General features: G+C 36.5%; 5 protein-coding genes across 7 annotated transcripts; 4 read left to right on the forward strand and 1 right to left on the reverse strand.

The window, feature by feature from the left end:
• Positions 1 to 51: 51 nt before the first annotated feature.
• LOC110857839 (P2X purinoceptor 6) lies at positions 52 to 1,441 on the forward strand. Its single transcript, XM_022106450.2, has 4 exons — positions 52 to 152; positions 221 to 340; positions 741 to 1,014; positions 1,086 to 1,441. The coding sequence occupies exons 1-4, from the start codon at positions 103 to 105 to the stop codon at positions 1,383 to 1,385; spliced, it is 744 nt and encodes a 247-aa protein (XP_021962142.1). The 5' UTR covers positions 52 to 102; the 3' UTR covers positions 1,386 to 1,441.
• A 4,152-nt stretch (positions 1,442 to 5,593) lies between these two features.
• Positions 5,594 to 7,959, forward strand: LOC110857841 (P2X purinoceptor 2). The gene is made up of 4 exons (XM_022106451.2): positions 5,594 to 6,103; positions 6,623 to 7,033; positions 7,443 to 7,593; positions 7,672 to 7,959. The coding sequence occupies exons 1-4, from the start codon at positions 6,006 to 6,008 to the stop codon at positions 7,900 to 7,902; spliced, it is 891 nt and encodes a 296-aa protein (XP_021962143.2). The 5' UTR covers positions 5,594 to 6,005; the 3' UTR covers positions 7,903 to 7,959.
• Positions 7,960 to 8,883: 924 nt separating this feature from the next.
• Positions 8,884 to 9,342, reverse strand: LOC118438349 (protein Star-like). The gene is made up of 2 exons (XM_035858338.1): positions 9,138 to 9,342; positions 8,884 to 9,031 (listed from the first exon to the last, which is right to left on the reverse strand). Exons 1-2 carry the CDS (start codon positions 9,339 to 9,341, stop codon positions 8,885 to 8,887), a joined length of 351 nt encoding a protein of 116 aa, XP_035714231.1. The 5' UTR covers position 9,342; the 3' UTR covers position 8,884.
• A 6,242-nt stretch (positions 9,343 to 15,584) lies between these two features.
• Positions 15,585 to 18,976, forward strand: LOC110857684 (platelet-derived growth factor receptor alpha). 2 transcript variants are annotated; one of them, XM_022106291.2, is made up of 10 exons: positions 15,585 to 15,954; positions 16,016 to 16,109; positions 16,173 to 16,258; positions 16,319 to 16,595; positions 16,859 to 17,137; positions 17,205 to 17,316; positions 17,406 to 17,502; positions 17,572 to 17,679; positions 18,385 to 18,521; positions 18,690 to 18,976. In XM_022106291.2, the coding sequence occupies exons 1-10, from the start codon at positions 15,865 to 15,867 to the stop codon at positions 18,823 to 18,825; spliced, it is 1,416 nt and encodes a 471-aa protein (XP_021961983.1). In that variant the 5' UTR covers positions 15,585 to 15,864; the 3' UTR covers positions 18,826 to 18,976. The 2 variants fall into 2 exon arrangements, with proteins under 2 accessions (XP_021961983.1, XP_021961982.1); XM_022106290.2 differs by having other exon boundaries at positions 15,595 to 15,954; positions 18,385 to 18,602.
• A 142-nt stretch (positions 18,977 to 19,118) lies between these two features.
• LOC110857842 (fibroblast growth factor receptor 1) lies at positions 19,119 to 24,437 on the forward strand. Of its 2 annotated transcripts, none has more exons than XM_035857998.1 (10): positions 19,119 to 19,751; positions 20,049 to 20,164; positions 20,235 to 20,320; positions 20,395 to 20,689; positions 22,178 to 22,468; positions 22,722 to 22,839; positions 22,910 to 23,003; positions 23,240 to 23,368; positions 23,440 to 23,648; positions 23,929 to 24,437. In XM_035857998.1, the coding sequence occupies exons 2-10, from the start codon at positions 20,095 to 20,097 to the stop codon at positions 24,089 to 24,091; spliced, it is 1,455 nt and encodes a 484-aa protein (XP_035713891.1). In that variant the 5' UTR covers positions 19,119 to 19,751; positions 20,049 to 20,094; the 3' UTR covers positions 24,092 to 24,437. The 2 variants fall into 2 exon arrangements, with proteins under 2 accessions (XP_035713891.1, XP_021962144.1); XM_022106452.2 differs by having other exon boundaries at positions 20,049 to 20,145.
• The last annotated feature ends 139 nt before the right edge of the window (positions 24,438 to 24,576 follow it).

Genomic DNA, 24,576 nt, shown 5'->3' on the forward strand with positions numbered 1-24,576 from the left:
TCTTTTACTAACATGTTCGCAAACTAATATGCAAAATATGATTATTCATGTATTACATACTCGCGAACCATCATCGAAGGATTCGGCTAATAATTGTCAAACATGACAGAAAATTCAAAAACTACTTCAAAAACAGACGGATATTGTTTCCCGTAAGAAACCCATTTTCCAAATACTGCATCTTTCCTTGTTTAATCGTATCATGTAAATTTATCTATAGGATTGTGATAAATTCTTGCTTCGATATTGAAGAAAACAACACAACCACCAAGCATAGACACCCGTGCTGCAGAATTTTTATCCTTACCATCTACACTTTCATATTCGTTGGCTTAATTACGTAAGCTAGTCCTAAAATATTTATATACATCGACAGAAACTTGGGGGTGCTCACGGCAACTTATTATTTGGCATTACAACTAAAATTTACGAACCTCAACAAATTGTTTTGTAAGAAGACTCACAGAGTATGATTTCGCAAACCCCTTAAAAACAGAATCATGTTACGTTAATTTGAATTGTTTAATTTGCATGAATTTCTGTACCTTTTATTGCTTGTGATGCATATGGGAAATAATCTTTCGAAATAAAAACATGCCCAGTACATTTTCGAACAGAATCCCGTAATTCTCTAGCAAAAAGTTTACAAAATCTCCCTGCAAAACTTTACACTTTGCAATTAACAAAACTCTGGTTGTCGCGAGTACGCCTGCATTATCTCACTTCTTTCATTATTACAGACGTATTCTCCTTACCAAAAACGAATATCAAACATCTTATCCTGTAACCGCTGTGGCATCAACGATGAAACTCAGAGGTGTGCTTGACACTCGAAATATTCGCGTGACCGACCTGCACCCCGTTTTTCGAAAAGATTCCCACATCTATCTCCGTATTTGGGACTCGTTAGACTTAATCCCATCAAGAGGTGATACATCAAAAAATGGACTCATTGTCATTACAAACGTGGCCGTTACAGCAGATCAAACACTTTCCGATGGTGTTTGCCCTGAGGTGCATATGTATTTACATGCATCCTCAATAAATGAAGGAACGTTTAATGCAAAAATTATTGCATTTTCCAGGACGTCGATAGCAAATTGTTTCTCTGCACATCGAACAAAGATTGTCCTAAAGGGGAGCAAAAGCTGAAGGGACACGGCATTATGACGGGAAAATGTGTCAACAGCGATATTGAGAAGGATAAGAGAACATGCGAAATAAGTGGATGGTGCCCCGTCGCACGGAGCACTCGACCGTTATTGTACGTACATAAATATGTAGTTAACATCTTGTCTTATCTTAGGGCCTTGGATGGCGACTGGATCTGCCATAAGAAATTAGAATTTTTCATCCTACCCTCATTCCATGTCTTTAAATGCTAATTTTTAAAAGTGCAGGAATTTGAAGAAATGGGTTAAATTTCATTAATAAATTTCTCTTTAATGAAATTTATGTTACGTACATAGTGTAATCTTGATTATTTTTTATTTATTTAGCATGATTTATTTAATCCAAAAAAGAGTTTTAAAAAACACAAAATTTTCATTATAAACTTGTCAGACCCCATTGCACATGGGAAATTACCTGATCAAGCCAGTCAGTCTATTAGTTACAAATATTTCAACTAAGGTACAAGTACATACATACCCAGGGTGCATAAACTTTTTTGTTGTCCGTGGTTTCTCCTAAGGGGGTGATGCTAGGATGAAAATTTTTATTCAAAAATTAAAAATTGGGGAATTGCATGCACTTTTGCCATGGAAACCACCCAAATTCAAAGCAAAATTGCATGCAATTCCCCAACTTTTAATTTTTGAATAAAAATTTTCATCCTGGCATCACCCCCTTAGGAGAAACCACGGACAACAAAAAAGTTTATGCACCCTGATACATACCTAAAATTAAATATTAGAGTAAAAGAGCGGTTTAGAAGTGATGCTCGATAATTAGTCAACGAAATATCAGTTAAAATAGCTGGACTTCAGTTTCTTTTTGAAAACAGCGTAGCTTGACTCGAATTTTAGCTCTTTATTTAAACCATTCCATAAATTTACACCAGCGAAATTAAAAGTATTTAGACCATGAGAGGTCCTCGGTTTAACAGAGCTAACCAGAGCATTATGAGATCTTCTGGTGTCATGATTGTGAACATCACAAATTTTGGTAAAATACTCGTCAAAATATGGAACAGAAATATTTTTAATTATCTTAAACATTATACATAGTGTCCTAAAGTCACACAAGTCTTTGGGAAACATCCACTTTAGTTCATTTTTTAGCCACTGGATCAAACTTACGTTTGGACAACACCAGTCTAGCAAGGGACCTTATAACTTTTTCAACAACACCTAAGTATTTATCGTATGTTCGACCCCATACCCAAACCATATAGCTACAAATTGACATTACGACTGCCGTACCAATAATTGCTAGCGAATTTTTAGAAAAATATTGCTTAACAGAGTACAAAGATCTGATCCTAAAATATGCTATTTTTGACAGGTGTTGAACATGAAATTTACAACTTAGGTTTGGATCAATAATAAATCCCACACACTTTAGCCTATCTGAACATCTTATCACAGTATCTAATAGAGTAAAACTAAATGTGTTTAATTGCTTGAGATTTTGAGGAGTACCAAGTAATAACAATTTTGTTTTATCGGGGTGCAGGGTCATACCATTTAATTCAACATATTTGGCTAGATTATTCATGTCCGCGTTTATTCTAGTTTTTAGTAATTCCAGCTCCTGCACCCTCCCTATAAAAAGAAAATAATTGTCATCAGCAAAATAAAATGGTTCACCTTCACTCAAGACTTCAGGTAGGTCGTTTAACTGGAAAGAGAACAGTCTTGGCAGTAAAAAATGGCAGTCCCAGTATACTGCCAGCAGGGACTCCTGCCAAAGTGCGCTTAATTTTCGAATTAGCACCATTTACACTTACATACTGTACTTGGTTGGTTAAGTAGTCACGGAGCCAGTGGCCAGTCAGATATTTGATACTTTGCCCATAATTTCTCGAGTAATTTACCACGAGGAACAGAGTTGAAGGCCTTTGCAAAATCTGTGCTAATTAGAGCACAAATAAAGCCCTTATCGATCATCATTTTGATCTTATCAGTTAACGCTAACACTAAGTGCTCTGTGCTATGCCCTTTCCGAAAACCAAACTGCCGATTTGACAAGGTCTTATTTTTCTCGATAAAATCCTCCAACTTATTGCTATAAATCTTTTCCATTAATGACAGAATATTTGAGGTAATTGAAAGTTACAGGGATCCTTTGCACAGTTTGTCTTTGGAATTGGGACTACTTTGGAACATTTCAGCGCATTTGGTACTAAACCAGATACAAAAGACTTGTTAATTAGCGACAATAATGTTTCATTTACAATAGGGAGAGAGAAAATATTATTTAGCATATACTTAGAGATACCGGTGGGATCAGGGGATTTCGAGCCTTTGTGTTTCAAACTCTTCCACGCTCGGTACATATCAAAGGACGTAACTTTATTGACAGAGAAACGTTCAAGGTTATCCCTCTTTAAATCCTGGAATAATAACGTGTCATAGGGTGTCACACCCTGTGGAAAACCTAAGTTACAATAGTACTCATTAATTAAGTTTACATCAATAGAATCGCTAATGTTTCCCTGGACTTTTCCAAAACTTAACCCAAAGTTTTTTAGTGTAGCCCAAACACCGAGCTTTTTAATTGAGCGGTCTGTACTCTTTAACACATCATTTTTGAGCGACTTTGCGACAAAGTGGTTTAACGATTTGTACTCATGTCTGTTGTACTCGGACCCCCACTTTTTCCACAACTTGTAATGGTATTCACGCTGCTTTATCAAGCGCCTGGAACCTGAGGATACTATTATTTGTTTTCTGCTGGACAGTGAAATTGTTCGTTGTATGGGCGCCTCACTGTCGTATAAAGAAGTAATACAGTTTATAAATTTATCACAATCTGAGAGGTCAACTCCGTCCTGAATAACTTTTGTAAATATTTAGAGCAGAAACTATCACGATTAAAATGTTTAAAGTTACGCCTGTACATCACAAGTTTATTTTTAGGTTGAGGTCTTATATTTTAGTTTACTATACATAGACAGTGGTCAGAAATCCCTTGCTCAGTGACATAACAAGCAGTAATATCTACAGATTGAGTTTGTTTGACAATTATCAAATCTAGCAAATTTCCACCCCGAGTAGGAGTAGTTACAATCTGTTTCAACCCATGTGCCTCCAATATATATTTAAGTTTATTCCCTTTTTCACTATTTTCTGCCATGTTTACATTTAAGTCACCCAAAATAAACACTTTTCTTTTCCCCCTGCTTAAGTACGACATTACTTTATCCAGATTAGGAAAATCTGCACTCTTATGCTCTGGTCGATAGAAACAACCAATTACAATAGATTTCATATTACACACTTGAATCGATAAACATAAATATTCTAAGCAAGAGGGATCGGACCAGTCAATATTAGTTAAGGATATTTCATTTACTTTTAAATCATTTCTCACCAATATTGCAACTCCAGCCCCTCGAGTAGATCGGTCCTTTCTGTACATTACAAAGTTTGTAGGAATGCAATACTCACTGTCAGGTCTAAACCATGTTTCTGTTAAACATAAAATGTCAAGGTTAAAGTCATTTAAAATCTGCAAAATACTACTAAACTTATGGTTATAAGATCGAACATTTTGATGACCAATTAAAATAGTACGCTTAGTTGCTAGTCAGTTAGTTTCCATGTTTGACACATCCACTCGATGTATCTTGGATTGTTGGGAGTCATGTTCACAGTCATTCTTCCGCTTTGAAAGTCGTGTGGCCATCCGCTCAGACGATGTTGCGCCCGTCCCTTTTACAACCCTCGCTTTAGATTTTTCCTTCCATTCCGTTTGCTCTTGACGTGTTAGATCTTTTCTCACTGAGATGGTCTTAAATTCGGTCCTGTCCTTCAACATAGAACAGTTTTTTAATGCCTGGGTTTTTTGCTGAACTGTGGATAAGTTAATCCGGATAGGACGAGGCTTTCTTCCTTCAGGGTCACCAATTCGGTTGTCGTGTAGAGGACCCACCCATTCAGGTACAATTACTTTCATTAATTGTGCCGCAACATTTAACCCTTCCGTCGATTCAGGCACTCCCATCAGAATAATATTGCACATCCGGATTAGCCTCTGCTTTTGCTCGACAAACTCCTCTCTTACTTCTTGCAGCAGCGTGTCTTTAATTGATTCACGTAAAAGTTTTTCTTCGACACCGATTATCCTTGCCTCCATTGTAGTTTGACCCTCTTTCAAGGAAGATATTTCTCCTTCCATTTTTTCGCGCCAAGCGCCAAGGTCCTTAACCACGTCAGAGAGTTGTTTCGACAGTGTTTCTTGATGCTTCAGAATGTTCGCCTCCATCCCCTCCATTTGCTTCTTTAAGACGTCCATGTAAAGATTTGTTTCACACGAGTAATTTACAAGGTTATTTCAGGTTCTCAAATAAAATAAAAAATGGTGAAGATATGTATCTTGCCTATAAAGGCTCTTTAAAGAGCATGGAGGTGGGCCAACAAGCGAAAAGAGTGACGATCATATTCAGGTCACTCCCTTGGTGTGGTAATCCACCTCCCCCTAAGAAATTAGGGTAAAAACTTGTCCCCACGACCAAATCCGTCCACAAAAAAGAAATTTGTCCGGGGGTGGGAAGAATGAGTAGCAGCAGGAGCACCAACAGCTACTTCCTTACACTTGATTTCTTAATCGCAAAAGTCTAACTTTAAAATTGGTCAGAACTATCAAAATTGCGAAATTGTGGGGATAATTTTTGTATCTTAATGAACAGTGGGTACAGCTCTTTAAAATGATACTAATTTCAACTTTATAATAGCAGTTTAAAATTTTTTATTTCTATTTATTCGTAGAGTTAAATGAACATATGTACACGTTAATAATTCAGTCCTAAAGGGGGGCAAAAGCTGAAGGGACACGGCATTATGACGGGAAAATGTGTCAACAGCGATATTGAGAAGGATAAGAGAACATGCGAAATAAGTGGATGGTGCCCCGTCGCACGGAGCACTCGACCGTTATTGTACGTACATAAATATGTAGTTAACATCTTGTCTTATCTTAGTGCCTTGGATGGCGACTGGATCTGCCATAAGAAATTAGAATTTTTCATCCTACCCTCATTCCATGTCTTTAAATGCTAATTTTTAAAAGTGCAGGAATTTGAAGAAATGGGTTAAATTTCATTAATAAATTTCTCTTTAATGAAATTTATGTTACGTACATAGTGTAATCTTGATTATTGTTATTACAAATGTATGGTTTTGAAATAAATTAGGTAGTTTACTAAATAATATGCCAGATTAAATTTCTGTAGAAATGAACGTACCAGAATTAACTTTACATTTAAGAAATCTAAATTTCATCATCATCAAATTCATGAAGTTTATGCAGTTTTTAAAGTTTACGTTTAAAGACATCGGGTTTAAGTAAGATGAGATAAAAACGTAAAATTTCTAATGGAAGATGATATGCGCCCTTAAAACTAGAAAATATGTAACTGTGTTTGTGTTCTTAATTTCGCCTACCTGATTTTATATAGAAATTCTGGAAAAGCGCTCTTGTCGGATGCACATATCCTCACAGTTTTCTTAAAATCTACCGCCGAAATAGCTGCATTGGATGTCTCGTTGAATAATATCAAACAAGTTCAAAATATGAAGAATGGACCAAATTTTGAAACTTGTATTTTTAATCAAACCTCAGAAACTGACCGACACTGTCCAAGATTTCGGCTTCACGACATTGTAAAATATGCAACCCAAGACGGAAGTGACCGCTTTGACTTTAACGAAGTAGCCCTATCGGGTGGTGTATTTATGCTGAAGGTGGAATACGACTGTGACCTGGATATCATTCCGCTCGAAAATTGTCTCCCTTCGTATAGCTTTAAGCGAGTCGACGTTCCCCACTTTGAAGGAGATAGCATTAAACAAGCCTCGCAGGGTTACTCGTAAGTATGGAGGATGATTCCTCAAACTTTTAACCCCATTTATACCAATTACGTCATGCCACGCATTTTAAAAATCCAGACTTTTCAAAATTTCTCGAAACTAGGAGTATTTCGTGGAAAACTCTATGGTAAAAAGTTCACTTTTTTGGATATTTTCTTCCCAGGTTTGGGAATTTTCCCTGTACCTACCAATGTTAAAAACTGGATTTTTAGTGACTTTCGTCAAGAAAAACTCAAAACTGGAAAACCGGTTGAAATAAATATTGGTCTTTTATGGGAAATCATGGAAATTTAATTGGTTTCTACCAAATGTAGTAATGAATTCAATATCCTACTACTCAAGGGATTTTTTTAGAATTATGAGACTCAGTGCGGTTGATAATTGCAAAACCGTATGTCCATCTTTCAGATCCGTCAGCTACTCTGCGTATAATAAAAGAACTGTAGTTCTGTATGACGGGATCAGAATCGTAGTGCATGTTGAGGGACAGGTGAGAAAGATTACATTCGACGCCGTGTACGACGAGCTGGCACTGTTCTTCAGCTGGTGTTCCACTGTGGTGAGCTTACTTAATTTATGTTAAGGACGCATCAATTGTGTAATGAAATTATGAAATTTCTTCTCTATTTTTATGTAGTTTGGTATTATGGGATTTTTCGTCGGTTGCTTACTACTTCCTTACCTCAAACGAGATATCGCCACCACGTCCAATTGCAAGGGCTGGTTCTGCACAAATTTTACTTGTGAACGGTTTGAATGCTGTCCAAATCCAAACGTTGGATCAAAAAATTCTCCTGGACATCAACTTACCGTTTGGAATGAGGGGCGGGAATATGATTTGGTCAACAAAAAAACAAATACATTGTAGCTCATTACTTCTATTCAAGCAGAAGATCATCTATTTACAATTATTGAATCAAACGAATGCAATAATTCTTAAAGAAGTCTTACCACACTTATTTACAGTATTCATGAATTTACATGTAGTTTATGAATGACTAGCGTATAGCCCGGCCAAGGCCGGGTTCTAGAGTTCCAGTGGGGGGTGTGCCCAAAGCGAAAAATCCGTCATACTATACATTAAATAATTCCCAGTGGAGACTTTGTCATACCACATACATACATCAGAGTGAGGGTTTGCCCAAGTCATACTGCTTTTTAATTAACCTGGTCACAGTAAAATTTGATTTCCCCCTGTGGGAGTAGTTGAATAGCTAATTACTTAAATTCCCGTCGTGTGGGAGTAACTGCATAGTTAACAATTTAAATTCCCACGCTTCACGCTCCCGTTCAGTTCCATAAACCCCGTTAACTTCTATAATTAACGCCAAGCTATTGACGGATTCGGATTCAGCGTCAAAAATACATTCGAATTGATATGCCACTCGCTGTGGGTGGAGTTTCTCAAACTAAAATAATTAATTAATAGTGTTTATCACGATCACTTATCATGATAACTACTATTGATAAGTGATGTATGTATGTGAGGTAGCATGTACATGTTTATGCATGGATTCATGCCATGCATGCAGTGGTGGCTTCCTTCTTTGTCTCCTCTACGGGGCAACTTGCATTGAGAGCCACAGGGACCCAGCCAGCCAGGCAGCCAGAACTTAACACTAACGCTTTATTAGAGTAGATTGCACCAACATTTACATATTCACATTGGTTTTTTGTCACAAAAATAAAAAAATGGATGCGTATATACCTAGCGTAAAACTTGTTTAAAGGAACGAACATATTCTAACGAGTTATTCGAATTTTAGATTCGTACACAGTCCCGTTATTAAATTAATTTTATTTAAGTAGATAATTACATAATTCATAAATACTTGAAGGCATGGGTGACCTTAATTTGATAATGTAATGCTGGAGTGGGCATAAATGTGATCATGAGAAAATCCATTTTTAAGAAAACGTACAAACTGGAATCCTACAGATTTCATGTAATCCTTCAACTTCTCATCCGTCTTATTGCGAACCTCAATTGACAGCGTCTAACGAAACAAGGAAAATTTATCCATCGAATTTACCCATCACTTCATCAAAAATAAATTTGGTCACAATTTTATAAAAGGATTAATTACCATACAAATTACGCACCTTTATAAGTACAGCTTCCCACGGAATTGTTTTTAACACTGACAGCTCGGCTCCTTCAATGTCTAGGCTAAAGTAGTCCACCGTTGTCACGTTGATGGCACGGAGGATCGAATAAAGTGGGAAACATTGAGCCTCGAATGACCTGTAATCGCCTTCATTCCCAAGGAATGCTCCCCATCCGTTCATATACGTCCACCCCGTCATGGATTTATGTTGTTGCATCTTGACCTGAAGGATTATTATGCAATATTGTAATAATTCTCACCAAATTCGGAAGGATTATACCCAGTACTCGCAAAAGAACTGTTACAAGAACAACTTATCGTAGCAACCACAGTTTGTCGAATTTTGGAAAAATAAGCACATAACTGAAAAGCCAATGAAATTCTGTATAGGAAACATTATTCACCTTTCATAATTTCAACCTCATTAGGCGACACGAGCCAGGAGACTTCGTGTCCACTTGACGATCGCGGTACGCATCCGTTCAAAAAAATATTGGTGTCATTTCTAGAGGATAGATTTTTTCTCGTACTCCAAGCTTGTGTAGGGTTTAGCACATGTATCTAGCTTCAATTTGGATCACATATCATATTCCAGAAGGTTGAGGTTCGGCGATGATGAATTTTATTCTTGGTCCGAAATGGAGTCAAGAATTTTGGACTTTAACCACCAATTTACTATTTTGGCTTTATGAATAGGACGTGAGCCGTCCTTAAATGCCTAGTGGCTATTTTTGAGTCGAGAGTGGTTCATTAGTACCCCAATTCGCTCGATAACTCGAAAAAATATTTTTTGACACGAAATTTCGACCTCTGAGGATGAAAAATCACTTTTCCGACCAAATCCTAATTAAAGAATCACAGAAGCAGTATGGTGGGTCCAATTAATATTTTTGAAATTTGTGTAAGTAATATGGACTAGTGGGGTGTAGACAGTGCTTTTGCTTATTTTATATGGCCTCAAGGGTGAAATTTTGCTCATCTTTTCAAAATATTTATTTTCATTTTTCAAGCGCGTACCGCACGATCAGCGCCTGGCTTCTTATGGCTCTATTTTTACTTAACGTGCGGTTGGCAAGTATTTCTCCTCACGCCTTAAAGACATAAGTTCAATGTCTAGTTTAAGGGCCCGGGACATAGTTTTACTCAACCCGTTCATTAGCAGGAAAATTTTTCTTAGGGTCCGGCATGAATTTGGACAAATTCAGGTTTTCTGCACCTTCATGATTTTGTATGACCTTTTTGACCGTTCCTTTCCACCTTTGTTTCACTCAATGGGTATGTTTCCCTGCTGATTTGAGTATACAAAGTTGTGTGTCAACTGGAGCGACGGTGGCGCACATACCCATCTGTGTATTATTTAGTTGCTAGGTGAGAAGTGGTGGCGCTCGGGTGCAACACCTACCAGTGTATTATTAGTTGGTGAATGTGCATAGACGGCGCTCATAGTGTGGCTACTATCGCTCGTCCAGTACTTCTTCTAGATAGAACAGTATAGTTCTGTGGTTTCACTCATCAAGACTACTGGTGTCAGTGGATCGTTTTAAAGTTCGGTCGATGATCTTGCGATCAGTTCCGATTTTTATTGAGTAATTGAAAAACGAAGAATTTTATTGTTTACCAAAATGTTGCCAAAAAATCGCAACATGTCTTCTTCACCAGTCTATCAATTTGGCACCTTGGGTCACAAAAATTTTTGAAACATTGTTTCTGACGGACAATTGCATGGAGATTTCAATAAAAAATAGTACAACTTTCTAAAAAAATGTCTAGCCTGCTGTTATGTATGTTAATTCACCCGGGAAATCTTGTAACACTTCTTTTGCGGGTACTAGGTATATACCAGACTACAAAATCGTTATGGGCAATTTTTTTCCCCAATTCGAATTTTAGTTGCCTAATAACTTAAACTAAGATTGGACCTTGATTGGAAATGTGTGCGGAGATAAGCATGCCGAAGATATCCAAGAACGACGGTTCCGTTTACGAAGTGCAAGAAGTGGGTAAGGATCCGCTTCTACGAGAAGTCCAGTCCACCCATGACGCATTTCGAGAGGTAACGTATTACTGTAAAATTCTCCGTCGTGGGCCCCACACTCCAAGAAGAATCCGTTATTCTGTACATAAATATGGAAATTTTTAAGAAGTGATTCAATTGATAAAGTCATGCGAAGTTTGCGAACCTTATTTCCCAGAATTTTATAGATAAACCGATACATTTCCTGCTGTTCGAAAGTATGCTTGAAATGAACGTCCTTTCCGCTTAGAACTACTTTTCCCTCGGTGGCCGGCGGTTGCAGGAATTTTTGTCGAATATACCCCAGTATGTTGGCATCATCTTGAGCAAGTCGCAAATTTCCGCTGGCAACGGCAAAGTCGTCCAACAATTCCTTGACTGGATCCTGCAAAGTACTGAAATTTAATATTTGCATAACTACTTGACACAATTATACATAAATAATATGAAGTTACCTTATAATCTGACCTGACAAGATAAATTAATACTAATACGAGCGGAATATAGACGAAGAAAAGGACAAGACATCTTTTCGTACAAAATAAATGAAGATATCCCATTTTTGGATCGGAATGTTTCAGCGACGTCATTTTCACGGTGACGATGCTGTGAAATTCTGCCGTTTATTAGGTTTATTTCGATTTTAAATTATGAGTTATGTGTCGACTAGAATAATTAATTTAATCCTCGTGAGTACTATTTAAGTTCTAAATATTAGCAATTTCGGCAATTGAAAGCAGCAACCATAAACAGTAAACATGTTTTAAAAGGCTCGCTTTAATTACGTAAGATGTGGTAAGCCGATATTTACTAAAACAAACATGTTACGAATTCCATTTGCTAAATGGAAAGTACTTTTTCGAAAGTATTTAATATTTCTTTTTCAACATTTACATTTAACAATGCATTTATTTACTTACAATTTATCATTCAGTTTCGTTTTCATTTCAATACAAACATGTAACATCTATGTATATACGTATAACAATACATTATGATTACTTGTATTTGTTATCAATATATGTAGAAATATTTCTAAAATTTCGACAAAAACACTTTAATAAATACGTACATGATTCATGACTAAGGCATACATATACCGAATTATATACCAATTATAAATTCCAATCCAAATGACCCAATCGCAATAACGCACACGAGACAAAACAATGCAAAGGTTTCTCTTAGATTCCCACCCATTTTCAATTGCTCCCAGCGGTTCTTCAAGCTTTCCGATTTCTTAATAAACTGCGATATTTCCTTCTCCTTTGTTACTCGGTACCACTTCTGCGCCAAGCCTGACGACATCATCCCCGATATTCGTGAAAGTACTGTGGCGTCTCCCCAATTTAGTACGGCCCAACCCTTCGCCATCTTTTCGAGTGGCTGAGCACTCTTGCTAACAGCATATTCTGGATTAATCGCTTCCAAATTGGCACGCACAAGCTCAACATGATCAGACCACGAGACCAGCGCGATTTTTCTGCTACAATTCGAAACAAGCCGAATAAGCGAATCCCGTCCGAATATAATTTCGCTATAATTTTCGGGTACCCTTGCAACGTTTCGAATTCGGTTAATCAATGAAGGCGTCTCGTTTCCATCTGTAACGTTTGGAAATATTGATAACAACGAGAATACGGAATTAATAGCGTCAATTTCTTCCGGATTGGACGTAGTATTTACGACAGTCAGGTAAAATGACGTGTCGATGGGAATGGTGTAAATTATAAATTTATTTTCAAGTAGTTCTTGGAATCGGGAATATCTCGGTACAGCTCGTGGAACAGTTTGACGTTTGACGTACTCGCCTTTGTAAGAATTTGAAACGACGAGACAGCAGAGGATCCAACAGCTGCAAATTATACGTGCAAATAAAGCTCCACGATGACTCGCGTTCTTTTCTGGATACCCCGCCACCTGGTAAAGTCGAGCTGAATTCTGCGCTTCGAATTCGAAATAAGAACTGAGTTGCGCCCAGCTGTTACTTTGCTCGAGAAGGCCTCCATAAGCGAGGTAGAGCATATTTTCAGTGAAATTATTTCCCCAACCCAAAATAAAATATCCGATCGATAAGGACACAGTGACAAGAATTCCAGTGATAAGGATGAATAGCCAGGTGAAGCCATCTAGTGGTGTTGTCAGGCTGGGGCTGGAAATTCCGCCAGAATTCCTTTCTTTCTGATGACACGTTGTAAATTCGAGCCCCTGAATTTTATAAGGTAGTAAATATACTGAAAACGCGTCCATGATGACCGTTGGGATAGTTGACACTTCCCATGCAATTCTGGAGTGCGAATTGGCCATGAAAAATTTCTCATGTTTGACATCGTCCGATGAGTCCTCAATTTGGGGCATTGTTGTACAATCATCTCCTAATCCGGTCACTGTTGCGTTTGGGAACGCTACCTTGAAGAGGATCATGTCCAACGGCATGTCGCTATGGTGTTCGCGAAAGTATAAGTATTTAAAATTTGGAGTCTTTATAGCTGCACTGATTTGTGCATATTTTTCTTCAACGTCATCCGCATCGATAACCCGATGACTAAGTTTCCAATTAGCATTTACTACTGATCTCGTCAACGAGGAAATGTAAGAATTCCACTCCACCAGGGAATGAAAAGTTGATGAAAAGCGGACGTATTGAAGATGACATTTTACACATAGTTCACAAATAAAGTAAAGTTGTGCTACGTCGTTTCTTTTTAAACTAGCTTCCCGCTCAAAATCGGAAAGTGCTAGAACACACAGCAGACTTGGGTCAATATAAGACGCTTTCTTCACATAAATAAGAGACGACGCCCATGCTGTCCATTTAATTGAGTCGAATATGTCCGTGACCAAAATCCGGTAGTACGAATTTTCCGATGTTTTAAACGACAATTTTGCATATTCTCCTCTCTCGGGACCAACATTGGTCTTCTGGTGGGCAATACGCAAGTCATCCGTTATCGTGAGGAAATTTTCCAGCGTTCCAAATTGGATGGGAGGGTACAAGTGAAACTCGACGGCACACACGGTTCGCGGTATCGGGTTAACGGCCACGGTCCAGTTTGGATGGACATCGACATATGCAGATAACATTTTATCGCTCGAGTCGATTTTCGTATACAATTTTGCATACGCAACTTTAAGCTTGAATCTGGTTATCGGGATGGAGGATGAAATTATCCAATTTGTCCCGGTGTAGTCGAACAGTACGATAAGACAGGGTTGAAATATTCGTATCAAGTTTGCAAATTCTGGTGGAGCGAGGGTTAGATTTACTGGGCTTGGTAATGTCACCAACATGGTTATCAAAATCCATGAAATTTCTTTCAATTTCATCATTTTATATGTAAATGTGTAACTTTTATGTTTCCGAAAAAATTAAGTACATGTTGAGTGTGCAATTTTCGGGTGATTTCAACAAGCGCATATACCTATTTTAGTAAACATATATGTGTGATTGGACTGGAAGTATATAATCGATAAATAATTTGAAAATACACATAAACGTTATGAAAATGTGAAGCACGTGTGGTGAAATAAATGCTTGGCATTTACTGTAATCCAACTTATGTACATCAATATCGATATATATCAAGTTTGTATAAAGGAGACATGCTCTTTGATTGTTTGAGTCTGTCACTCTTCTAAAATATGTATTTGCTAAGTAATTTAATTCGGTTTATTTCATTCATATTAATTCGGCGTCCCTATGTACATATGCAATACAAGTTTGCGACCCTTGTTCAAAATATAGTTTATAAAGATATATACTCCATTTTAACACCTAAACAGCATCCAGCTAAAGTTATTGGACTGAACGAAAGAAATTCCTGTCAATCCACCAATGTTACATGAAACCTTTTGCATATGTACTTTTCCAAAGCTTTACCCGTTTAATAAAATTAATAGGTGAAAATACCACTTCCTCTTTATCGGCTACTTCAATTCTGTTTCTGAAGTTTTGTATCAAAGTTTTAAATTTTAATAACCTACTCCATTTCTGCTGATTCGATTTTGTCTCAATTTTAAAAATCGGGCACAAGCGTATGAATGAATACCTATGCACATATATTTGTAAACAATGTGCATGTATAGTATTTATTACTTTTAATCTGAATGTAGGATTAAAAGATTATCGCCAGCGTTTATCGTATTTAGAATTGGGTTTAATTGCATATAAATTATAATTTGAATGCATACATATGTAAATAAGCAAATAAATGAAGTTGAAGTATATAATTCATTGAAAATCTTTCTCTTCATTTATTTTAATTCAGATGCGTAAACATCAATATCTATCACAAAACATTGTCATTTCCTTCTGTGGTTCGAGTTGATTCAAGTAATATTTGCGTAGAGTGGTTGTCATGTATTTTTATGTGTATGTAAAGTTCGTCATCCTGGCTTTTTCGTGAATTTTGTAATCAGTTAAATTGTACATGCATACTTGATACCACCTTATCGGAATGAATTATGTATGCATGTATAAGGCTAAATAGTTCACAGGAATATCTATGCACAACTTTGTGCATCACCACCCTTGCAGATTTACAATATATTCTACAAATTATAAAGAACCCAGACTTATCCAACTTTAGAGTTAAAGCAAATAAAATTGTAGTTAATTACCTCCTAACTTTTAAAATATTTACTTCCATCGTTAATAAGATTAAAATAAAATCATTCTTGTCACAAAATCATATCTGAAAGTTTCAAGATGCAACTTAAACATCGTGCGTACATTCTTCAACCATGCTGGGGTTTCTATTTGCAAGGATCTGTAAAAGTTCTGGCTCTGGTGGAAATTGTGCGATATTCAATACATGCACTAATAAGTTTTGTATATTTTAAATTTCACAAAATTTTAGGGTATCCAATTCGCCACATTTTTCATCTTCGGCTACCATGACGTTATCCAAGAAGACATTTTTGAGCGTAAATGTGAAAGCAAGCAAGATTGGGGTAATAAATGGTAAACTTGTTATTTTTCTCGTAATGAAAATTAACTATGCAAATCTTCTCTAGTCTTGCTTACACTTTGGATTTATACGCATCTTCACAAGATAATTTCCATCATTGTTGCAATTATTTTGTTCAATGCCGCAACTAAGGTATGTCTCCAAATTAAGATTTAGTGAATAATATTCTTTGCATGATTTCCATTTTTTTAGAGGGCTAAAACAACCCTAAAATGCTGCCTATTTGCCGAAATTTTTTTCTACTTGGGCCTCCTAGCTTCAATCGTTACTCTAAATGTCGTGCTTCGGGGCAACTGGATTCTCCCGATTGATATTGTATTTTTGGTGTACAAAATCTACTCCTTTTGGGTATTGCATTCCTTTATTCGAGAAATTACTCAGAACGATAAGGCCTTTGGAGCCGACAATGCATTATCGGACGCCGAATTGGACGATTTTTTCTCCGAGGATGGATACAACTCATTTCACGGTGGTTATGCATTCATACTCACAAGGGACACTCACGACCTGTCGTTTGAGTCCAGGGTATCCACTATGTTTTTTTAGAATTAACTAAGACCCCAGATGAAGGATCCATTCATATTTCCGGAAATATGAATGGATCCTTCATCTGGGGTCCAAGTAAAAAACATAGTGGGTACCCTGAACTGTAACGACAGGTCGTGAAGGTCCCTTGTTAAACATTTGTCCAGATATTTCTTTTATTTCTTGAAAACTTAATAAATTTTGCAGGAACCGCGTATAAGAAAGAGTTCGAAATTCCTATATCCAATCTGCGCATCGATTCTTTAATCGCACGCACACGTCAGGAGAGGTTCGAAATCTATAAGGCCAAACTATCCACAATTAACGGCACCACAGGACTTTGTGAGGTGAAAACCGTCGCTGTCAAAAGTGCGCATACAGAAAATTTCATGCCATTGATGAGAGAACTTATGATACTGAATTGTATCGGAAAGCATGAGAATCTAGTCAATCTGATCGGAGCATGCACGATGGATGTCAAGCAAAGTGTGCATAATATCCAATTTTTGATTTTAATTAATGTCAAAAATCCCACAAATCTTTGATTTTCTAGGAAATCTATCCCTCGTAATGGAATACTGTTCATTTGGAGACTTGTTATCCTATCTTATTGCCAATAAAAATTGGTTTATGACCGATATGGGGGATTGGAGCAATTCGCACAGGTTACATATTAGATTTGCGTACTTAGGAATACATCCTTAGAAATACCCATACAATACTAAATTGTTTCATTTTATCCCCAATTTCGTAGTGACTATGCAGCTTGGCAAAGTACTTTAATCTTATCGGACTTGTTACGATGGGCGGCTGATACGGCCAGAGGCATGGAATTCATTGCCAGCGAAAGGGTATGTTTCTTACTATTCGCAATTTTAATAAGCCTACATATATACTCAAACAAAGCATCTCTTCATCAGGTAATTCACGGAGATTTGGCTGCGAGAAATGTACTGCTTTCGTTTGATCGCAGAGCAAAAATTACTAATTTTGGCCTAACTACTACAACCTTCGCACATCAAAATAATGTAAGTACGCATAATTGTTTCGCCCAACAAGTACGCTCTTAGAAAACCGGTATTAAATCATTACTGATCGTAGCACATATGACCCTACAGTAATAACCGTTCAGTAATGTTGTGGTAGTGAAAAATTTACCACTCGCAATGGGGACGCAAACCATATTCAACCAAGATTATTTTTTTGACCAACTTAGTTTGCTAGATCAAATCTTTAGAAATAACATTTAGTGTGGCAAAATTCAGGGCGTTATAGGTTCCGCAAGTTCGGTTTTTGCTCAAGGAAAAAAACAGTGTCCAATTTCCAGTTTTCGGAAATTTGCGGCACCCATAACTCTCCGAATTTTGCACATCTGCGCGAATGTTATTTCTAAATAGTTGATCTATCAAACTAAGGTGGTCAAAAAATAATTTGGGTTGAACATGGTTTGCGCCCCCATAGTGAGAAACAATCTACTACCAATCCAATAGGAAGTTATACACTTATAACCAAATCAATACCAGTACGGGGTATATACAAATGTAGGTATGTGACTACGAGATTTTAAACGTGTACAGAAGTACCGTATGTATTAGTACATAATGCACAAAAAACGGTGTATCACTACCGTTTTCGTGCGATAAACATGTTTCTTGCCTGCCAAATTAATTCGAAAAAATGCTTAAAGTAACTGATTTGGCAAAAAATTAACTCCACATGATATTTAAACATAGGACAACTTACCCCTTAAATGGATGTCCCCCGAAGCGATAACTGATCTAAGGTTCTCAACCTACTCTGACGTCTATTCGTACGGGATCACTTTATGGGAATATTTCTCAGCCGGTCAAACGCCTTACGCAGAGAATAGGTATTATGACACCAATTTTATTGAGCAGTTAAAAAGTGGTGAATTACGACCTGGACGCCCTGAATTTGCCAGTGAAGAAATGTGAGAAAAATTTATGCCAACTGGGTTTCCATGAAAACTACATATGTAAATTGCTTCTGTTTGATACATACATATGCATGCGTTTAGATACCAAGAGATGAGCAAATGTTGGGCATTGGATCCTACAAGTAGACCAACCTTTACCGAATTGAGAATCACTTTTGAAAAGCTTTACATGGAGCATGAAAAAAGTCTGGGGTCGAATTATTTACGGAGAATGTAGGTTAATACATAAATTAAGTGTATTTTTCATGAAAATGTTTCATGCATACGTGCAAAAAGACGGCTGTACACTCCGCAAGTAATTTATTTACACGAAATTAAGTTAAAAAACTTCCTAATTACCATAATAAATACTTCCAAATATTTATCTATTTCTATACGTATGTATGCACTTCCTTATGATTAATCTTGACTCGTTTACGTATATACATTCATACATATTTACTGCGTGTATATATGTATGACGCACGCTGTATTTAGAATTTTGTTATCTGGCGTCAATAAATATAACAACACAACTTTTATTTGCATCATTTACCTACGCAGATGAACTTCATTTGATGAAGAGTACAATCAACTTGTCAGGATGTTTATAAATACATGAAACACACAAAAATGATTTGTTGGCGAGAAAAGCCTAATCTTTAATAAAACAGTACGGTGGCGCCGGCATTATTGTATATTTTTTATCATGTTTATGTACATAAAATCAGGATATTCGCTGAAAATAAACTGTTATCGTTAGTGCGATAGTAGGTGCAAAATTATGTAGGTTTTATTAAGACGTTTATCGTAAATAAACTACAGCAAAAGTTCGTTCAAACCAGCATTGAAGATTCATTTACCAGTTTCATAGTTGATTTGTGTAATATTTACGATTTCAGACGATTTCGACGTCAGAAAAAACTATCTAGAAAACTATCTAGAAAAAGCTAGAACTCATTAAAAAATTAACAAAATGTCTCCATCTAAAATAATTCAGACCAAACTACACAAAATTTTAACGTTAATTAAACCTTAAACCTGCATAACGTTCCATATTCCTTGCTAAAATTAAATCGAAATATGAAATTTGGCCAGATTTTCTTACCATGTTTGGGAATCTATTTGCAAGGAGCTGTGAAAGCGTTGGCACTGGTGGAAATTGTTTGTAAAAATTACAATTTTCTTCTTTAATGTGGCAATTCACGCAACCCCTTGATAAATTTGCAATATCCTTAAATTCCTTGAAATTATAAAATTTTACAAAATTTTATAAATATTTCGAACTTCGAAATTCGAAGGAAAATTAGATTTTTGTCAACTTACTCAGACCAAGGACGTCTCTTTATTTTGTAAAAGTTTGCAAAATTATTTGATAAAACTTACTAATTTTGCAAGTTACCAGTGACCGCGTGGATTGCTCCAATAATTATCATACCTCGCTAAATTACATTTTTTCAGTGTGTGGAAATTGGAACCATTGTAATTTTTGGATACAACGATTTTCATGGTCTACCAAAATATTTTCGGGGGGATAAGAGCGATCCAATCGTTTGGTGTACGGATTTCATCATTTAGTAAATTAATTATTTTCATCAGTTAATCATAGCTTAAAATTATCTAATATTCAAATTGTTATTACACAAGTATGCATCTGCATGTGGGCGTACTGCTACCTTTACCACCTCATCGCGATATTTATTGCATGTTTTTTATGCAAAAGTGCAAGCAGTGTACGTCAGTTTACATACATATTTCGTAATTTTTAATTTTTAATAGTTACTATTTTGGATTTAATTTTTTATAGCGAGATGCAATCGGATTGAGGAACTGTTTGCTGGCTTCAATTCTAACTTATTTGGCCCTATTTGTTGTCCTCATTATATTGAACTTACTCGCATCGGAGCACATGATCCCACTCATCGGACTGGACTCGGTATTTGCAGCCTATAAGATCTACTCATTTTGGATCATTTACAACTTTATCCAAGACATTGACTCGAATGGGCGACTCGATCCAGTTCTCACCATTTTAAGCGATGCGGAATTAGATCTTTTTCTCAACGGGGGTAGATCCCGTTCTTCGAGAGGGTCGTTTCTTAGTGGGTGCAAATTTACATATTTAGTTTACTTAGCGTACTCACGATAACGTCCTGAATATTTCGCAATCCACTTATGGTCGAAGAATTAAAATTAGGTACATTTTTCAATGCTTTACTTATGCAGAAATGTGCTTAATTATAATGCCTCGACCAAGCTAACTAGCGCAATTTGTGTCGCAAGGAAATTCGCAAGATATGAATTCTCAAATTTTGCAAATCGATAAGACAGTTCTCTTATATGTATTTAAATTTGGTATCCATGAATTATTTCCAATTTCTAAATCATTTAATTTAGATGATGAGTTTGCTAAATAATCTTGCGAAATAAGAATATTATGCCCATGCCCATTTACTATTTACTGGGTAAATTTGGGAAAAAATCTTACGGTTTTCCAGCAAAAGTTTAGCGAAATGTTCCAAATTTCGCAAAACTTCGTAACTTATGTTGCCATTCTCAAATTGGGAAATATACTAACAATGCGATGACGCCAGCGGTCTCGCTCCGATTTTGACGAAACAACGATAATTATGTAACCTTACACAAATAATTGAACACGTGTTTCGGGATTTTTCATAATGCTCAGCTTAAACGAAATTATGACGTGATCCGTGAGCGAGAATTTCCATTTCTACCGTGACATTTTTCTCGTGAGGGAGAAAAATCCTGATTCACGCTTAGCGATTCCATCATAATTGTGTTTAAACTTAAAATGGTGGTTTTCTACCGATTCAAATTGCTCGCACAAATTTTGAAAATTTTGAAAATTCAACAAACCAGAAATTTCGAAAAATCAAAATTTTTGAAAACCAGATTTTTCTTAAGTTACTCAATCGAATTTTTTTAAGTCATTCAATTTCCGCTACAACCGAAATCACGCGTCTTCATGAAAAAGTAAAAATACGGGTAGAGTTATTTCGGTTGTGGCTGAATCTTGGAATAAATTAAGGATTTATCGAAATGCGGTAAATTTTCAAATCTTTATCCGGTTTCAAAAATGCATAAAGATTTTTCACATAGTTTCATTGAGTAACTTAAGAAAAATCTGGTTTTCAAAAATTTTGATTTTTCGAAATTTCTGGTTTGTTGAATTTTCAAAATTTTCAAAATTTTCAAAATTTTCAAAATTTTTCAAAATTTGTGTGAGCAATTTGAAATCGGTAGAAAACCACTTCATGCCCACGCATTTTAAGTTTAAACAAAATTATGATGGAATCGCTAAGCGTGAATCTGGATTTTTCTCCCTCACGAGAAAAATGCCACGGTAGAAACGGAAATTCTCGCTCACGGATCACGTCATAATTTCGTTTAAGCTGAGCATTATGAAAAATCCCGAAACACGTGTTCAATTATTTGTGTAAGGTTACATAATTATCGTTGTTTCGTCAAAATCGGAGCGAGACCGCTGGCGTCATCGCATTGTAAGGTTGACGTGAGTAAGCTCAATGTCTTCATACCATGCCCATTAATTGTGAACTTGAATTTCACAGCGACGCCATACCAGAAAGCATTTGAAATTCCAATCTCCAACTTGGTCATAAATTACATCACTCCACTCGGAAAGGGTAACTTTGGTGTTGTATATAAGGCCAACTTCTTAGCAGAGGAAGATCTACCTGGCCACATGAACGAGCGCATTGTCGCTGTTAAAACGGTACCTCGGTTTGCGACAAGTCAACATTTTATGCAATTGTTGAGAGAGTTGCAAATTTTGAATTATATTGGAAACCATGACAATATCGTTAATCTAATTGGAGCCTGCACCACTGATGTTAAGCAAAGTATGTCCACTACACATATTTTGAATATGTAAATGAACTTATCATCTATTCAAGGTATTTGTACATGATAGTTTGCTTGGGATTAATTTGAGGTAAACGTTCAGGCATTAGCACCAAATTAATCCCTAAGAGCTAAACCTTGTCAAGCACTGAAGTGCAGACAATCCTATTTATTTTCAGCTTTACGATGCAAACTTTCACGAAAATTTAGTTGTCATTACAAGTTTTGTATAAAATTAGATACATTTTTCAGAAAAAATTTTTATCGTTCTGGAATACTGCGGACTGGGGAGCATGCTGGAATACCTGAGGTCGAATAGGGCCGAGTTGACGTCAGAATGTGATACAGAAAGCCTTTCTAGAAACTCAGAGTAAGAAATTTGTATAACAAGACCAATATTCTCTTATTTGTGCATATTTAATTTCTTAAGTTTATCTTAGCAACAATGCACCTTTGACTGGGCTGTGTTTCCGTGACCTTGTCAAGTGGGCTATGGAGACGGCCAGTGGCATGAAATACATTGCCGACAAAAAAGTAGATCTAACAAGATCAGAGGTCGAGGCCACGCCGCCTGCTGTCGCCCCCAGTACTAGTAGCATTATAGTAGCATTTTATTTGCCGTCGCATAAATATAAAACTGATTTCCTACTCATTCCACATTGAGACTGGAAAAATTGGTACCACGGCCGCCGCAAACATTGGTTGGCGTCGACCTCTAACCTAGTAGCTAATCCATCAATTGGACAAAAACTTGAAGCTTATTTCGTTAGGTTATTCACGGCGACCTTGCTGCTCGAAACATCCTTCTCACGTTCGACCGGAGAGTGAAAATCGGGGATTTCGGGATGTCAAACCAAGTATTTCACTGCAAGCATCGCTGGACGAAAGCTAACGTGATGGTAAATACCATTGGCAAAATTGCATGCGATTTTTTCTTTATAAGTACCTACAATCCTTCAAAAATATTCAGATACCGTGGAGATGGATGGCCATCGAAGGGATTTTGGATAAAAATTTCTCCCTGAGCTGTGACATTTGGTCGTACGGTATCACAGTGTGGGAGTTTTTCTCAGGTGGCGAGGTGCCCTACGTGGGAATGGAGTATGGCCCTGATTACATTCAACAGCTTCGAAGTGGCGAGCTGAGATTGGAATGCCCAGAATACGGAAATGAAGAAATGTACAGATTTAAATCTATTTGTTGGGGATATTTATTACGAGTTCGCATTTTCACATCATAATATACGTACATAGATACATACTTTTGAAAAAAAAACTGCCAACTAAATACTAGCCCTCGACATGGGCAAGGTCGCAATGAGGGCAACGTCTTTAACTTCATTTTTTGATAACATTGCTAACGATGCAAACTCGTAATAAATACCTTCATTATTTCAGCAAAAAAATATCTATGGGAAAAATATACATTTATTTAGCTGTTTCTTGCTTTGCTATGACAGATACCAAGAACTTTGCAAGTGCTGGAAGTTAGATCCCACAGAAAGGCCAGGATTTGCCGAGCTCAAGTTATTCTTTAAAAAAATATACTCAAACTTAGGTCAAGATCGTCGCCATGTGTCGATTCGAATGTATGATTCCGATATTGAAGAAGTTGACTGCTAACTATCTCAAGTTTTAAAGACCTCTTAATTTTTACAAAATGATGCATTTTAAATACGACTATGTACAAAAATTAAGCAAATGTTTAGAACAATTATTTTCAAAATGAGTAATCTCATCAATTTTTTTTCATTAAACTCTGAATTGTTTATTTACTTATTTCCCTTGTCCAGAATATAAAGATACTTTCAATTTTAACACATAAAGAGCATCCATTAGGTTATTAGCGAAAGAAATCCCTGTCAAACCATCAATGTCACATAAAAACTGAAGTCTTGTGCATATGTATACATACTTATTTCCAGAGCGTGACCCGTTTAATAAAATTACTTGCTAAAAATACCTCTTACATTTTAGTGGCTAATTAAACTTACAATGTTGTTAGTTTCTGAAGTTCTGCATCAAATATAATACGGTCAAGGTACTCCATTTTTCCTAATTCTATTATGTCTCAATTTTAAAGATCGTGCATCCTGTTCATGCATGCA

Source organism: Folsomia candida, unplaced genomic scaffold (genome assembly GCF_002217175.1).
Source record: "Folsomia candida strain VU population unplaced genomic scaffold, ASM221717v1 Fcan01_Sc019, whole genome shotgun sequence".
NCBI lineage: Eukaryota > Metazoa > Arthropoda > Collembola > Entomobryomorpha > Isotomidae > Folsomia > Folsomia candida.